Source organism: Punica granatum, chromosome 4 (assembly GCF_007655135.1).
Source record: "Punica granatum isolate Tunisia-2019 chromosome 4, ASM765513v2, whole genome shotgun sequence".
NCBI lineage: Eukaryota > Viridiplantae > Streptophyta > Magnoliopsida > Myrtales > Lythraceae > Punica > Punica granatum.
The window spans coordinates 37,837,574-37,853,054 of NC_045130.1; the positions used below are offsets into that span (position 1 = coordinate 37,837,574).

General features: G+C 38.9%; 2 protein-coding genes across 2 annotated transcripts; one reads left to right on the forward strand and one right to left on the reverse strand.

Annotated features, from left to right (window-relative positions):
• Positions 1–5,845: 5,845 nt before the first annotated feature.
• Positions 5,846–8,997, forward strand: LOC116204072 (caffeic acid 3-O-methyltransferase). Its single transcript, XM_031536132.1, has 4 exons — positions 5,846–6,397; positions 7,831–8,141; positions 8,283–8,347; positions 8,435–8,997. Exons 1-4 carry the CDS (start codon positions 5,964–5,966, stop codon positions 8,735–8,737), a joined length of 1,113 nt encoding a protein of 370 aa, XP_031391992.1. The 5' UTR covers positions 5,846–5,963; the 3' UTR covers positions 8,738–8,997.
• Positions 8,998–9,441: 444 nt separating this feature from the next.
• Positions 9,442–15,174, reverse strand: LOC116204073 (protein DOWNY MILDEW RESISTANCE 6). The gene is made up of 4 exons (XM_031536133.1): positions 14,896–15,174; positions 14,563–14,810; positions 10,194–10,518; positions 9,442–10,013 (listed from the first exon to the last, which is right to left on the reverse strand). Exons 1-4 carry the CDS (start codon positions 15,091–15,093, stop codon positions 9,768–9,770), a joined length of 1,017 nt encoding a protein of 338 aa, XP_031391993.1. The 5' UTR covers positions 15,094–15,174; the 3' UTR covers positions 9,442–9,767.
• Between the last annotated feature and the right edge of the window lie 307 nt (positions 15,175–15,481).

Consider the following 15,481-nt stretch of genomic DNA (forward strand, 5'->3'; position numbering starts at 1 on the left):
TCTTTGATCCCAGACGGCCTCTCGATAAGTTGTAGGCTCTTTGTTAAAGTCAATGGCAGCTAGAAATACTTTGTGATGTTTAGAGACATTCGAATAATCGATAAATCTCTGAATAGTGTAGAACATACTTGAGGAGTTCAAGGAGGTGGATGGACTAGGAGAGGGGTTCTCGTGGCGAGCAGTGTGGACAATGAAGTCTTTTAAATGCTTGGGAAGAAAAGAAACTCGTTCTGATCGTCGCAAAACCACTTCTTGTGAGATATTCCTCTTATTCATATTTGACTCCGTGACATTCGAATCCCCCAATTTCGTCTACGAACCTTCAAAAAATTCAGCCAATTTTCTAGGGCCATCTGGGCCACTTTCCCTTTCAATTTCTACTCTCTCAAGCCCGCTCCCCCTTATTTATGAAGTCCGACCCCCTTGCTTCTCTCATTGAGCAGTTCCAGGCCTGCTCTCCTTTACTCCCGAAGTCTGGCCCACTCATTTTTCTGCTTGGACAGCTTCTACAATCTGTGGATTTGGACCAGGCCAGTTACTGCCTCTGGGCCTTTCTCTACTCACTGTACTTGGCTCCCGCTGCCTCGCTCTAAAAACTGTTGGGCTAGAGCCGCTCCGACTTGGGCTGGACTGCCACCTTCCAGTTGCCTGACTCGACCCCCTCTATCTCGGCCCATTTTCCGTTGGATTGCGATTATTTCGTTCAGGCCAGCTTATTCTGGACTCACCCTTACCTAGCAAGAATTTTTTGAATGGCCCAATTTCCTACAATTTGTGCAGGTGGGCCTCTTCTCCATCTTCTCTCCACCAATCGGGATTTCCAAATTCCCAAATAGAGTGTTGTTCCTCTGCGCTGCTTCTCCCTTCGCAAGAAACGCAGCTGCTTCAAGGATAGAATCTCGAGCCTGAGCAACAATCTTCTGTTGTTCCTCATTTGCGACCATGTTGTAGACCTTGTTCAGATTCGGCATCGGCTCGATACTGAGGATTATAGACCGAATTTTGTTGAATTCGAAGGTCAATCCCATAAGGAATTGATATGATTTCTCCATCTCCCGCTGTCTTGTAATCGTCGCTCTCGCTCTGCAAGTACAACCCAGAGCTCGAGGTAAAATTCCAGCTCGCCCCACAACAGCTTTAGTTTCCCATAATAATCCTGAATGCTCAAGCACTCTTGCCGCAAGAGACAAATTTTAATTTTAATTTGGAAAACCCTCGTCTGATTACCCTCGGAGTATCTCTCCTTGGGATAATCCCATAGGCTTTTTGCGTCAATAGCATATGCAATTGTAGCCTGAAGTCGTTCTTCCATGGTGTTGAACATCTATGCTATAAGTGTGAAATTGCATCTCTCCCACCTTTCTCTCAAATGGTCATCTTCTCCCGGTTTCTCGAGTGAACCATCGATGAACGGCAACTTGTTTTTTGCCCAGAGAGCAATTAACATTGCACGTGACCACGTCAAATAATTATCTCCGTTAAGCCTACACCCAATGATCTGTGCTCCCGTGCTATCTGCCTACGTGAGTCGAAAAATTGGCAGGATCTCCATGCCTCTGCTTGAGCTATCCCCTGCCTTCTTTCCCTTTGATGAGCCATTGTCCCCTCTCGAGCTTCTCTCACCTTCACTCACATCAGACATCGTGAGAATTCTAATTGGTCCAAGAGCGTAAGCGCTCTGATATCATGTGAAGATTGGAATAGTCCAACTTGATTTTCATTATGTTGAAGAACAGATAAATAGTATGTCCGATGTTACACAAAAGAGGAAACCGAAAAATATTCTAGGCTAATATCTAAGGCTACCAAAAACATCAACTAGCAAATATAGCAAATATACAAGTTTCCCTATTATACATTTATACAATCCAGAGTATCCATAATACATACAGATATATTCATAGATTATCCGCACATGATTGGATCAAATGGTACCACGCCCTTGCGGTGATGGGGAAAGATAATGATGGAAATGGTTGCTTCTTCCTGAAGATTAATCTAGACTAAATTAAAAATTCATCAGTTGACTCGTTGAAATATGTACGATTATATAAATATATAGATACACATATATTATACACACACAAATGAAGTTTTGATGTTGTATGAGTTTGCCAATATATTTTTAATTTCCTTGGAGATAAAGTATTGCATAGCATGGGTTGGTGGGGGATTTGGTGGGGTGGTATGATCAGGACATTGAAATTTCTATGCCCCATTTTCAATATTTTATATATGTATATTTATTTGACAGATAACAAAACACATATTCGAGAAGAATTTGTATATAGTATAGTGATTGGGGTGGGGAGAGAGAGAGAGAGAGAGGAATAATTTAAAAGACAGTCGCAATCATTCTCTCTTCGCTTTCAGTCACCAATTGCTGCGATTATATGTCTATTCCGGGAGTAGGTGCGATGTAATCCCACTAACTTCAAGTCTTCTCTTCCCTATTTCTTTTTTCAATTCAATTTTCAGTTTTGCTTCCAGAAAAGAAAATTGTCAAAATGTGCTCAATGCAAGAAAAAGCTACTTATATATTGATAGATCGTATTGACCTTGAGATGGATATATATAAGATAATGAAATCGGAGCGATGATCGGTATAAAATATAATACGCTGATATACTTGGTATTTCACTATAGAACTTCAGAGAAATAAGAGAATTTTTTTGGAGAAAATACGTTTTGGACATTATAATATGTGTTGGGATTGCAACACGAAGAACTGGCTATAATTGATCATTTCGGGGGCCAATTGTAAATCCCTTTTTCGTTATGCTTCTAAAAGAAAATTCTTATATCTAAATATATAGAGATCATCATCTGTTTAATTTTTAATTTTTCTATAGAGAATAAATTTTATTTTTAGAAATTTTTTCTTTAAAATTACTAAAAAAAGAATCAGTCAAGCGCTCGAAGTTAGCCAATTAATATTTACCGAACCGGCCAAATAATTGTTTGTAATTATGAATTAGGCTTAAGTGCCTTGGAAGCACCGATGACACCTTTATATATCCACAAACATCCAATGAAACACAAAGGAAAATTGCATGATTATTAAGATTTAAATAGTCTCTGTAATTTAAACAATTTGTTGTCGTCATTTGATTGATCCTCTCACCTTCCACGTGGTTAATTTAATCGATTGCAAATTTCTACGATATCACAGGAAGCAAATATCTCCGAATTATTAGTTCTTCGAAACTGTTCAGGAGTAAAATAGGATAAATCCCACATTAAAAAAGAAAAGAAAAATTTATGGGTTAATATATGACTTGAGTAGCACCACTTATTAGCTCGAACTTTTAAGTTGAAATGAACACAAGTCTGTATAAGCCCAATAGAAATTTAATATGGTATCAAAGCCCAGGTTACGCGTATGCGTGCCTACGCGCGTGTGTGCACCCATACCACACCAGACCCAGTATGTCGAGTGCAGCCAAGAGTGCGCCTCGCGTTAGTGTCCCCCCTTGTCCGAGCACGGAAGATGAGCTCCGCTCGAGGTCAATTGTTGAGGGCGAGCCTTTAAAGGCAAGTGACAACGTGTAGGCAGAAATATATCACATCGAAAAAAAAAAAAGAAAATCTATGGGTTAATATATGACTTAAGTACCACCACTTATTAGTTCGAGCTTTTAAGTTGAAATGGACATAAATCTGTATAAATCCAATGGAAATTTAATAGAAACGATCTTGAACCCTATCATTAAGAAATAAGATGCAGTTGTTAGAAACCTCCCCCGACAAATTTCGCCGATTTTAGAGTGTGAGAAATGTCTTTTAGACGCAAGGATATTTTAGAGAATATGGGTCACCCTTCGTTTTCCTTTTTCTTATTAATGAACTGTTCCGAGTGAGCACTGCAAAATGATGGTTTGTGACCGTAGGATCATGAACATCGCAAATTTAGGTCGAAAGTCCTTTCGATGAGATCGGTTTGTGGGGACGCTCTTTGCTTTTTTTCTTTTTTATTTTGGTGGGGACGCTCTCACATTAAGTAATGAACTTAACTTGCATACTTGTCTAACTCCAGAGCCATTTACCAAAGTTGCCGATTGATCGAAAATATTTCCATGATTAGGTGAGTTCCTTCCGTGGAATAGTCAAATTAGGAAGAGTTTGAAAAATGGGACCAAATTAAATATTCGGTCCATGAAGAGCGCACCTTTATATATTATCCACATCCTAATATGAGCTCTTCGATCCCCTCATTTAATATGAATTATAAGTGCTTTCATGTTTTACTTTTTTATTTTCATCCCACAAACCTTCAATAGTATTACAAATTAACTCTTATGTATCGACCAATGAGAAAGGATCACATCATTGACCATAAACCACTCGAATATTTGCAGCCATAGCAACTGTGGTCACAGTAGCAGATATCTTAAAGAACAATGGCTTGGCTGTGGAGCAGAGTCCGGTCTCCTCTTTTTCCTTCTTATATTGATTTGTATTTTCTATGCAGATTTTTAATATAAATTGTTCACCTTTTTACAGAGATAATGACCTCGACTGTTGATATTAGGGATGAAAATAGAGGTCGGTCAGTCCAAAAGGGGGAAGGAGCTTGTCCCCTGTGTTTAGAGTTAGTTGCAGTTAGCTGAGAAATGTAGCTACAACTTCATCGAGTTTTTGGCTCAAAACAAAGCAGAATTTTGGATTAAAATATTGAAAATTCGAATAATTTTCAATATCATTGTTTATAACTAGAATCCTTCATATAAGCGATGGTGTATTTGGCCGAGGGAAAGGTATGCTAACATTCACATTTTCTTCTATAGATTGAGATATTGTAGGGGAAGTCCGAGAAGTTTGACGAGTTAATGGCGCTGCTGCAGCAGAGCAGAGCAAAGACGAAGCTGCCGAAGAAGGAACATAGAGAACCGGATGTAGTTTCAATTTCATTCAATGTTTCTTTGGTTCATATTCTTTTTAGGTTTTAGAACTGTTTAATGACCTTAAAAAAAAAAAAAGAAGGGTAAAATTACATTTCTCTGGAAAATGTACCTGCCCTTTGAAGACCGCTTCTTTACCGGAGGGAAGTCATTTTCTAGATCTCTTCTTCCAGAAGAGCATGCCATCCATGACCGGAATATAATGAATCTACACCTCCCTGTGAAGAATCGAAACAGCCAAGTATTTTCTGGTGTTGGTCGCCGATGATTTATTCGTGTACTTAATACCTACGAGTTACAGCAGGCGAGATTCGTTATACATTTTCTCGAACTTCACATGAGAGGGCAAATCCTTCTTTTTTTGATGCAAAAGCATTGCAAATTGTTTATACAATTGCCCTTTTTTTTTTTTTTAATATCTCTTGCCGGAACCATAATAAGCCATTCACATAAGATTTCCAAACAGTCTGGGCAATCTTTTCTCGATGAGATCACGATGGACCATTTAACTTATAAGTTTGAGCTAGTCCACTCGAATTCCTATTAGGACAACTTGTGACACTGGTTATGAAATATTTGCAGTGCGTATTAAATTCTTCCCTTATAGTTAATTAAAATATGTTCATATGAAGCATAATTTGTCTATTGTACCATGTTTCGAGCACTGGTAGGGCAAACTTTTGATCCTGATAGTTGACTCATAAAAGGAAAGATTTCATACAATCTAAGGATCAATGCCTAAAATACTCCAAAAATTTTACATAATATATATTACTTCTTTTTGAAGTCATCAATCTACTACTTTGAACAAGAACTTATATTATTGGCAATATTTATGTGAAAAATAATATTTTACATTTTTAAAAATAAAAAGTAAAAAGACAATTCTGTACGAAAGTTGGTGGGGGAGACAATACAGACACAGTTAGCATCGTCTGCACTTAAATAGTAAAGAATCTCCCAATCTCCTCTGCCCTGCCTTTCGCCCATCCTCTCCTTTGTTCTTCCCTTCTTCCTCCGCTTCAACCTCTCAGCCTTCTCTTCACTCTCCCTCACCGGAAAATGGGCTCCACCGGGCAATCAGCGGAGACCCAGATGACCCCGACCCAGGTCTCCGACGAGGAGGCCAACCTCTTCGCTATGCAGCTGGCCAGCGCCTCCGTCCTCCCCATGGTCCTCAAGGCCGCCCTGGAGCTCGACCTCCTCGAGATCATGGCCAAGTCATGCCCCGCCAGAGGCGGCTACATCTCCTCCTCCGACATCGCCGTCCAGCTCCCCACCATCAACCCCGAGGCCCCCGTCACGCTCGACCGCGTCCTCCGCCTCCTGGCCAGCTACTCCGTCCTCACATGCAAGCTCAGGGACCTCCCCGATGGGAAGGTCGAGAGGCTCTACGGGCTCGGCCCCGTCTGCAAGTTCTTGACGAAGAACGAGGACGGCGTATCGATCGCTCCGCTCTGCCTCATGAACCAGGACAAGATCCTCATGGAGAGCTGGTAATTTTCTCCCATTCCCCTCCCCTTTTTCTCTCTCTCTTTTTTTTTCCATGTGAAAGGAAAGTTTCACTTGCGCCAATTGAATCCGAAACCGACTGTAAGGACATGCCCGGTGGCAATGACTGGTCATGAATCAGCCCTTGAACCACCTCAACTCCATAGAACCCCTAAGCCAATAATAATGGAGCCGAAGTGGGTCGACTCGGGCCACTGCAACCTTAGCAAGTGGCCGTGACCGGAAGCAATGGTTGTTTTAGTGGGCCAACATTGTCGTGTCTTTATAAAAGAAAAAAATAAAAACAAAGGTAAGAAAAATAATGAATTGCTAAAGGGGGTGCTGCATAATACCGTGTACCATTATTTATCAATCAAGAAGTTACACATTCGATTATCATAATAATACTGTCCATGCCTATATTATAATTTTTATTTCATTATAATAGATTCATGTATCATTGTACAGTACTACTGTTCATGCAGGATTTTTATTTTATTGTAATATAATAAAAAAATCATGAACTGCTATATGGTCGCAACTAGAAAAACGGGATGCCTATTCGAGATTAGTATTTCAACAACGTAATTATATAGCTGGAGAAAATATAATAAAATAATAATAAATTCACCGGAAAATAATAATAATAATAATTTAATGGAGGGGGTGGTTGAGGGACCTGGTTTTGCTGCCATCTGTTGGGGGGGACGCCATCAGCACCTTTATTAGTCTTGTTTTAATTATTCAGAATATGGCGAAACTCATAGCAAAAATTTAGCAAACAATGGTTTTGGCAGGCAGCATATGTAAGTATTTAAATAGCACGAGACGTCAGACTAATAAAGTATTTGCAGAAGATAAGGTTTTTGTGGCACAGCATTTTCATTTGTTCACAGTACCTTGTGTTTGCCTTCACAGTTCGGCATCTTTGGACCAGGTTGCCAATTTTATAGGAGTACCTATCATGGGGATTAAGACTTGATTGTTCAATTGATCTCAACCATTTCGTCTTAATACCGAAGAGAATCCGCACATTGTAGAAGAATTGAATACGCAACTCAAACGATCGATAAAGACTTGGTTAGGGTAGGTTTGGTTTGGTCGAGAGTCCCCCCAAGTCAATGTTGTTATGGAATCTGTCTTGAAAACTACGGTACAGCAACATTAATCTTGTGTGCTGATCATAGGACTTGCTAGCACGAACTAGAGATACGGATATACTTTTGCCCAGTGGACATGATGATCTCTGCATCTTAACATGCCGGAAATGACGGTTTATTTGAAAGAAATGTAATAAAATGACTATGTGACAGTCATGAGAGATTCCTTTCAGGTTCCATTGTGTTTCTCTTTGCCTTTTAAATTTCCTCAAACATTGGATTAATGGTTTTTTTTTTTTGGATAGTTGGATTAATGTGTTGCTGTAATTGATATGCAGGTATCACTTGAAAGATGCGATTCTCGAAGGTGGAATCCCGTTCAACAAAGCCTACGGAATGACTGCGTTCGAGTACCATGGCACTGATCCCCGATTCAACAAGGTCTTCAATAGGGGAATGTCGGATCACTCTACTATTACCATGAAGAAGATCCTCGAGACATACAAGGGCTTTGAGGGCCTGAACACAATTGTCGATGTCGGTGGTGGAACCGGAGCCGTGCTTAGTATGATCGTGGCTAAGTACCCATCGATCAAGGGCATCAACTTCGACCTGCCACACGTGATCGAAGATGCTCCTTCTTTGCCGGGTACTTTCTCATCTTTTACATGGGTCCAACTCCATCTAAATATTTAATCGTAGTTAAGGATACGTGCTACATCTACCATTTGAGATGTCTTTGTTGGGTGACAATGTTGATCTGATGGATCAATTACGGGATATGCTGTAGGTGTGGAGCATGTCGGAGGGGACATGTTTGTCAGCGTTCCGAAAGGAGATGCCATCTTCATGAAGGTGAGCTAGAATAGACCTTTACTGTGAAAGAATCTCGAAATAACAAAGAATGATATTTAAACGATGCCTCTGCCAATATCCTTTCAGTGGATATGTCACGACTGGAGCGACGAGCACTGCCTCAAGTTCCTCAAGAACTGCTACGCCGCGCTTCCCGACCATGGGAAGGTGATTGTGGCTGAGTGCATCCTCCCATTGTCTCCTGACCCGAGCCTTGCGACCAAGGGAGTGATCCACATCGACTGCATCATGTTGGCCCACAACCCAGGCGGGAAGGAGAGGACAGAGAAGGAGTTCGAGGCCTTGGCTAAGGGGGCGGGATTCGAAGGGTTCCGCGTGGCGTGCTGCGCTTTCAACACCTACGTGATGGAGTTCCTCAAGAAGGCTTAAAATTTTCCGGGATTTCGGGTACATATACAAGCATTGATTGCTGGTTCTTGTGGTGGTTAATGGGACGTCTTCTTGCTGATGGAGTTTTCCTATGTATTGGTAATCTTAGTATTTCCTTCTTACAAAAAGAAAAATAATAAGAAAAAGAGTGATTTTTGTGCTGCTTGTGATGAAGAAATGCTCTCGTACATGTGGAATAAACTGAACATGTTAAATTGTAAATTGATTAATGCTAAAATATTTTTCCGGTTAATGCTAAATATAGTTAATCCTTCACGCTAATTTCATATTGAATGATGAATGCTTTCTAAGTTAAAAAATTGGAATTTATCATAGAAATATTTTTTAAAATCATATTCTATTTGACATAATTTTTCTTTTTGGGTGAAATCACGACCGCCATTAAACTATTAGTTAACATTATCGATCGATATTCTTGAGATTTGCGTACTTGTGTGTGCAGGTTCCTTGGCCTGTGATGTAGAAATGTTGTCATACATGTGAAACAAACTATGTCCTAATCCTTAACACAAATTTCAATTAAATGAAAGAATGGCTTCTTACTAGTTGGAAAAGGAGAATTTATCCTTAAGAAATTATCTTTGAAAATCGTAGTTCTATAGTTCTATCTGACAGAATCTTCTTCTTTTTTTTTTTTAAAGATTATAAAGTGTCCTTAAGCTATCGACTGAATCTCGACTTGATACACAAAACAATACAATCATTAATTCATTAAGCTATTATTTGAATCACGACCCTTTACACAATGCAAGTACGGACGGTTCCATGACTAATTTGATTATTCATGTGAAACAATGGGTTTATTGTAAGCTAGAATTGAAGGGGGCCGAGTTGCACAAAGAGAGGAAAACGGGCCGGAATCGAATCCAAATGAAGCCATTGCTATTCCTTCACCCCCCCCCCAAAATCAAGAAAAGAAGAGCTGCCCAAATGAACCATAACAATCTTTTAACATTGGACAGTTTGATGACACCAGTGAGGGTTGATCTTTTGTCAACAAACCTTTGCCTTACTTGTTCTTGAAGAGCTCTAGGCAGTGTTCTTGATCCAAGTTCTGGCTCCAAAACTTCTTGTAGTACTCTGCGTACGTAAAATCCCGGTACACGGCTTTCGAACCTTCCTCGATCAATGATTTCGGCGGGCTGATGAGCGCGTCATCAGCCGGGCAGAGAAATGTAGGGATGGACATCCTATCCCTGTCAGCATTCACCACCGCACGGTGCCACACGCTCTTGTACCTCCCGTTACTCAAAGCCTGCAAAATCGCGATCGACTCGTGAGTTATGCTCCCATCATTTGGCAAGCTATTGATTTTCCTGAAAGTCCAGTGCATTAATGCTTACGAACTAACATCATAAGACCATACTAATGAGTTAAGTAGACTTGGATATGACCGAGTGGTGGTCTCTTGAGAAATTTTACTATCCGAATGTACCTGCAGCTGATCGCCGATGTTTATGACATAGGCATCGGGAATTGGGTTAACGGCGAGCCACTTGCCGTCCTTGAGGACCTGAAGGCCAGCCACCTGCGTGTCTTGAAGCAGAATCGTGAGCGTGTTTGGGTCCGTGTGGGCCGGAAGCCCATAGGTCAGCTCGGGTTCGGGGCAAGCCGGGTAAAAGTTCACTGCCATGTGCTGCCCCTGCTCCCCTAAAACATTCCTTATGTGGTCTTTCTCGAGGTTCAAGCTCTCCGATATCAGTTCCTCCAACCGGTACCCGAGTTCTCGGACTTCCTTGCAGTAGTTACTCGCAATTTCCCTGTCGAGATTCGAGAACATCGACTGGGGTTAGAATTTCTTCCCAAGACATGTTACATGGCCCGGGCCACCATAGATTACTCAAGATATCCATTCTTGGCCCGGCATACCCATTCTGCGTAGGCCTGGCCCAGAACTGTGTTTGGGGTTCAGCTCTTTTCACCAGCCCAAGCCCATGTGAATTGGAAAATTCCACAATGTCTTCTCGATGAAATTCCATACCATCTTGAAATCAAACAACTTTTCTTTTCCGGTCATTTTAAATTTTTTTTTTTTTAAAAAAAAAGCCGATAGCCTAACAGGTGGATAGGAAAGGTAAATAATGGGCTAGGACGGACCCAGTCCTGACAAATGAAAATTACTATTTATTTGATTTTACAATTTATTTTTAATTATATTTCACTTATTTTAAATACAACAACATAATTATTTTTTTTCTTTTTCTTCGATTTTTTTAATCATTTAATTTAATTTTTAATAATAAATTCTCTTAATTATTTATTACTTTTTTTTACATTTTTTCTCATAATTCAACAACACAATCATTAAAACTCAATTAATTTATATATATTCCAAGCTAAAATAGAATTGAATTAAAACTCAACTCAAATGCTAAGCAAAGCGGCTCACTGATAGTGTGTGCTACTGCATTATATTCACGCTCTCTTAAAATTTATTATGATATGAGTTTCATTAGTCTCCAAATTCTACAAATGTTTTGATTTACTTTACGTGACACGTCATCGAGGATGACTTATTTTGCAACAAATAGACAAACAAACAAATAAATAAATAGATAGATGAGGACCAAAATTTTAATATTTTGGAAAGATAGAGGCGGCAGGCACGATCAGTGACTATCATGTGGCCCGGAGACAGCCCGACCCTTCAAACATAATTATTATGATCGACAATATTTATACAATCAATGAATATATAAAGTTACTATACTATGGGGCCAATTCATCATTTGTTACTGAAACTTCGATGAACTCAGGAGTTTTGCGTTTATGTTAAATTTAATTCGATGTGCTATGACGGTATGACCTATTAATATTTTTTTCTATGAACAGCGAAAAAAAAGGGGAGTATATATTTGAAAAACTAAAAATGTAATTTCAAAAGTATTACATCTGCCATCTTGGCAGCATTGACTCCAGAAAAATTTTCCACCTTCCAATCAGTAAAGCTGACTCCTTAGCCTTATCTCTTGTACACTCGTCACGTCTACATATCTCAGCCTTTATGCCAAAGCCTCCTAAATGATATACTTAAATATAAACTTAATTCAAAATCCCACTGACATATATGAAAATAGTCATTGAATATTACACAAATTACAACTCATCCCATTGTAGATGAAATTTTAAATTAAGGAATTACAAAAAATTGATTATTAGAAGGATATAGCAACTCTTGATAAATTATTATGGACAATCCAAATACAAGGTTCTTCCGGCGAAACTCGATTTATTATTAATCTGGGTTCTTAATGGTGCCATATATGCTGACGTGGCACGAAGATAAATTAGTTTACTACTAGGGGTGTAAGTAAATACCCGAAAAAACAGAGGGTCCAAAAAATCCGTACCTATGCAACACTAAAATAGAGGTTCTTCCTCTCACTAAATGGTTTTCAGGTGGGTCTTTGAGGCCAAAGAAAATTGAGACGAAAAGAATGGTCCCCGATCAAAAAACAAGCAGTTCGTAAACAAATTCACTCGGAATTTATGTTATCACTCAATATTCTTAATTTCTTAATTTGTGTGTCATACTTATTTGTTTTGTACTTGTTATCTATAGTGGTCAAACGTTTAAATTTAATTATATTGTTGAGTTTGTTATCTATTAAATTATTTTGAACTTATTTTTTTGTTACGGGTATTTTACACATGCATAATGAAATGTTTAGATAATTTATGTCTTTTTTATAATCTGGAGCCCAAAAGATACACGAAAAAAATGAAATGATGATTCTCGATTTTTTTAATCCTCAAATGGTTTTTCGATTATTTTTATGCTAGAAATCAAATAAAAAAAAGTGTACGAAATTTTATTCAAATAACCGAGCCAACCACCGGGTTCGCTCCTAGTTTACTTTATGAGAGTTGAGATGAACTGTTCTAGTTGTTTACAAAATCAAATTTAATGTTACTTTACTTTTCTTTCAATTCAAGAATATAATCATTATTTTTTTATCTTTTTTTATAATTTTTTTTTATATTTTTCTTATATTATAACAATTAATTTTTTAATATCAAATTCTCTCAATTATTAAACACATTTTTCTCAATTTCAGTACTATTTTCTTAATTCAACACTATCATTACCTTGTCAAGTGGACCTCAGCTGGGGTAACATGGGTTCCGTGGTGATGACGTCAACGCGACCCCCCTTGCTGATGTCACCCACCATGGGGGGAGGGGATCGATAATTGGAGAAAATCGAGAAAAAATAGACAAATGGATCCAAATACGACGTTGGGGGTGATGTCACTCTGCTGAGGTCAGCAGACATCACACTAACTGACCAAAAAAACCCTATAATATAGGCAGAGGAGGCAGCCCCGAACATGATGCTTGCCGGAATCTAAGGGGAGAATCAAATCCCAATTACTATTGGATTTGACCACGGTAAAGACGACAATTACCGAGAAACAAGGAGTGGAGTACCGTTCTTTACGTCTCGCATCAATTACTTCTTCTTTCCAAAAAGGTCATCTTATTAAACCCGTGAGCATTTAAAATCCGATCCTCTTTACCCGTTTAATTCGACGTAGAAGATTTTTAGGGTGTGTTTGAGAGCTGAATTTAGAGGGAGAGGAATGAGGATTTAGACGTAAAATATTTCCCTTATTTGGAAAATTTATTTGAAAGAGAGGGAAAGGAGGAGGAGAGATTTGGAGCGAATTCTCCCCATCTATTTCCCTCAATTATTAGATCTGTTTGATTTCAGAATTAAAATCACAAAAATTTTAACTTTAACTTTAACTCAACACACTATTCAATAAAAATACATATTTCTCAAGTCAAAAATTTTAACTCTAACTTTAACTCAACACACGTTTCCCAAGTCAAATTTATAATCACATCTCATTTATCTTTTTTCACAATCAAAATCAAAATTATTTTAACTCCGAAATCAAACGTATCGTAAAAATCTCCTAACTTTATAAGTGGGAGGAATTTACAGGAATTCATGCATTTTTTAATCTCTCCTTTACACATTTCTTTTATAATAATTTTTCTAAAACTTTTATAATTTTTTTATAATTTTTTTTAAAAAAATTGTTTCTTTCACATTACTCATCCCATCTTTTTTATTAATTACTCTCAAACAGGGGGATTTATTTCCCTCCTTTTGACAAAACAACAGCCCATCAAAAAAGCAAAAAATATTGACAAAACAGAAACGTCCGTTGGCCCCTCGTTTTGCGAAGCAGCATGTCGGCACATGGCCTCGGTAACCAAAACAAACCCTAAAAAAAAAATCTAAAATTAAAAAAAATAAAAGCCACTCAATAATAAAACAAAATAAAAAGTGTGCGGTGCTAGAAGTATCAGGCCTCTGTAGGTCACATAGGTTACGCCGCTCACCTATCAGAAAAGTAATTACTTTTGCTAGAAAAGTAATACATGTGTAATCAACCATCAAGTGGCTTTTATTGCTAGAAAAAAAAATAAAAACTCTCGAAATCAATTGACTTCTGAGCTAATAATCATGTCTAGGTGTAAATTCAACTTAATGTCAACATATGAAAGCCGTTATTATCTGGTCAACGGATCTTGTCTGTTTTTGCGCCGTCGTGTCAGATACTGACACGCGTCATATGGATAGAGCTAGAACTAGTAGCAAAATATCCTAGTACGAGGAATCTCGAATCCCATATCCCTCTCAAAGTTTGAATAAAACACGAAATGAAATGATCGATCTTTTTCCATGCTTATGGAGTTAGAAGGATTAATTATTTTCACTTAATATTTGTGAACGATTAAACTCCTTTTTTTGAATGGGGAGGGGGGAGAGAGAGAGAGAGGAGTCTTACTTGAATGAAGGAGGATTTGAAGGCCACTCGGGGACATACTTGTCGAGGGGATAGCAATGGAGTCTCAGGTAGTCCCTCCAGTTGTGAACCTTCTCCTTGTTCACATTAAAGCTCGTCGACAATCTCATCGTCTTTGACGGGTCGTCGGAGTACAGCTTCATCTTCTCCTCCACCGGCAGCCCGAAGAACTCCCTCGCCACCCCGAACATCCTCTCCACCATCTCCTTCGACACCCCATGATTAATTACCTAAAGAACATTCTAAGTAATATTATTATGCGCCTTTTCCTCGGACTCTCTCGGAGCAGCTGACTGATTACTTGTTTTTACGAACCTGAAAGAAGCCATAGGAAGCGCAAGCGTGACCTATCTCCCGGATGATGCTGGCACGGGCAGGGCAGCCGAGGTCGATGACGGGGACATTGTCGCAGGTGGAGACCTCCGAAAGCCGGGGACGGTCGGACTCCGGCCGGATGTAGCTCTCCGGCAGGGAAGAGTACCGGGTTCCGGTGGATATGACTTTGGCATCCATATATAATTTTGGGGGAGTGGGATGAGGAGAGGGGGCTGAAAGGGGATGTCCTATCGCTATGCAAAGCAGTTTCCCGGAAGTTTACATGTGACGGTTTGTCTATTTATATAATAAATTCATATAATGGAGGAAATAATTAGATTTCGATCGAGAGAAGAGGTCAACAAGACAACTCAATTTGGCAGCGACGTATTTTTCTCCTCAATTCGAACTTTATTTTTTCTTTTATTTGGCTCTTCAAATATATGTTGTGTGATTATTATTACAACTTTGTCGACATGGAGAAGTTTGAAAAAACTCAGAGTGCGTTTGAATTTAGAGTTGAGTTGAGTTGAGTTTTGATTTTAATTGGTTTGTAATGATTGTATTGTTGAATTATGAGAAAAAA

Excerpts from the sequence above, each read along its gene's own strand:
- LOC116204072 (XM_031536132.1), top strand. The coding sequence starts at position 5,964 with ATGGGCTCCACCGGGCAATCAGCGGAGACCCAGATGACCCCGACCCAG. Across the intron at positions 6,398-7,830 it reads AAGATCCTCATGGAGAGCTG|GTATCACTTGAAAGATGCGA; the intron begins GTAATTTTCTCC and ends ATTGATATGCAG. Across the intron at positions 8,142-8,282 it reads AGATGCTCCTTCTTTGCCGG|GTGTGGAGCATGTCGGAGGG; the intron begins GTACTTTCTCAT and ends GATATGCTGTAG.
- LOC116204073 (XM_031536133.1), bottom strand. The coding sequence starts at position 15,093 with ATGGATGCCAAAGTCATATCCACCGGAACCCGGTACTCTTCCCTGCCG. Across the intron at positions 10,519-14,562 it reads TCAAATCCTCCTTCATTCAA|GGAAATTGCGAGTAACTACT; the intron begins GTAAGACTCCTC and ends GAATCTCGACAG. Across the intron at positions 10,014-10,193 it reads ACATCGGCGATCAGCTGCAG|GCTTTGAGTAACGGGAGGTA; the intron begins GTACATTCGGAT and ends GCGATTTTGCAG.